General features: G+C 42.8%; 1 protein-coding gene across 1 annotated transcript in view; it reads left to right on the forward strand.

The window, feature by feature from the left end:
• Positions 1-1,728, forward strand: part of LOC119412192 — a gene marked incomplete in the record, with an annotated part of 67,755 nt that overhangs the window by 60,892 nt on the left and 5,135 nt on the right. The window contains 1 exon segment of the mRNA XM_037679208.1: positions 1,695-1,710. Within this exon segment, the coding sequence (XP_037535136.1) occupies positions 1,695-1,710 (16 nt within the window).

The following is a 1,728-nucleotide window of genomic DNA, read 5'->3' on the forward strand; positions in this document are numbered from 1 at the left end:
ATATCAGCCCTACTAATATATCAGCTCTATCAATATATCAGCCCTACCAATATATCAGCCCTAACAATACATAGACTCTACCAATACAGTATATCGGCCCTACCAATATATTGGCTATACCAATATATCGGCTCTTTGAATATATCAACTCTACCAATATATCGGCTCTACCGATATATCGACCATAGCAATATATCAGCCGGTACTTTGGATCACCATGGTAGACCTTGGAACCCATAATTGACCCGTTCCTGCAGCTGGACGATAAACAAACTGCAGCTTCAGTTTCTTTCTTTTTTGGAGATTCAAAACCTTCAGATAATCAGTTTATTTCCAAACTGTCTGAAAACATTCATCTGGTCGTTGTTCCAGTTGAGTGAAGTGAAAATTTCCAGTGACGGATTGAATCGTTTAATTTGTTCTTCAGACATCGGCGATCAGAGGACGGAGCTCGTTGAACCCGAAACCGAGAGTTTTTGTTCTCAGACCTCTGAAGTCGCAGACGAATTCAAACTGATGCTGTTTGACGCCGAACCCCCCATCGGTAAGAAGAAGACACACTCCAGATCCAGAGGAACACGTCAGATCACGTGATGAAGCTGACCGACAACAACCAAACTGAACAAAACGTGTCAGAAGTTTTCAAACATTTTGTGCTTTTTAACCTTCTCTTGTAAATGTCTGGAAATTTAGTTCTTATTTAATGAACTCTAAATCATGATTAACTGAGATTTTACTGCAGAAGAACCTGCTGCTGAAGATGAGGAGGCAGCTGCAGAACCAGAGATCAACACGGACGACCAACCAGAACCTCCGTCCAGAAGTGAAGCTGAAACTCAAGAAGAGACGAAGGAACAAACCCGAGACTCTCTGAGGCCTGAGGTGAGGCCGAGACTACAAACATGGACGCTTTTTGTTCTTTGAGTGGATTTAAAGTTCAAACATCAACTCTTTGTTTTTATTAGAACTCTTTAAATGAAGCGGGCGGCGCCGAAGAAGAGAAGCCAGATCAGGAGGAAGATGAGAAAACATCTGCTAAACGTAAACGTGACGTCACAGGTCGGTGATCTTATCAGAGCTCGCTGCGTTTTATAAAGTCTGTTTTTATCCCTGACATGGAGCTCAGAGTGGAACTGGAACTTCTGTCCGTCTTGTGAGCTTCGTAACTTCAAAAATTAGAAACTTCCATTTTGTTGAGCGGCTGCGTGAAGGCGTAAGAAAGGATGGAAAATTGTTGCCACGCCAACTAAAGATGGCTGCACCTCTATCAATTGAGCAAACTACACCTTCTTGTTATTTTGCTTTAAAGTAAAGTTTCTTTAAATGATTGGGGTGACTGAAGATTAATGTAAGGTGGTCAGAGCCACCATTGGCCACCCCCTGGCTCCACCACTGCACCTGGTGGTAAAACTGCTCCCTCCACTCGCCAGGACTCGTCACTCTGCTCCACCGTTCAGCTTTACTTTCATTTCCTGTCAAAAACTACAAACATTCACTTTTCAAACCACTCCTTGACGTGACATCGTCTTATTTTAGTCAGCCGAGGCTCATGGGTAATGCAGTTTTTAGAGTAAAGTTGCAGAACACCAACCGTTCGTCTCTCTGTCATGACGTTTTATTTTTCTGCCTTCGGATCATTTCCACAGGAAGTGGAAGGTTTTATTGTCGCTGTTAAACTTTGTTTGTTGTTTCAGAGGAGAGTTTGACCTCCGAGACGACAGAAGAGTT

Source organism: Nematolebias whitei, chromosome 1 (assembly GCF_014905685.2).
Source record: "Nematolebias whitei isolate Nwh7 chromosome 1, NemWhi1, whole genome shotgun sequence".
Classification (NCBI taxonomy): domain Eukaryota; kingdom Metazoa; phylum Chordata; class Actinopteri; order Cyprinodontiformes; family Rivulidae; genus Nematolebias; species Nematolebias whitei.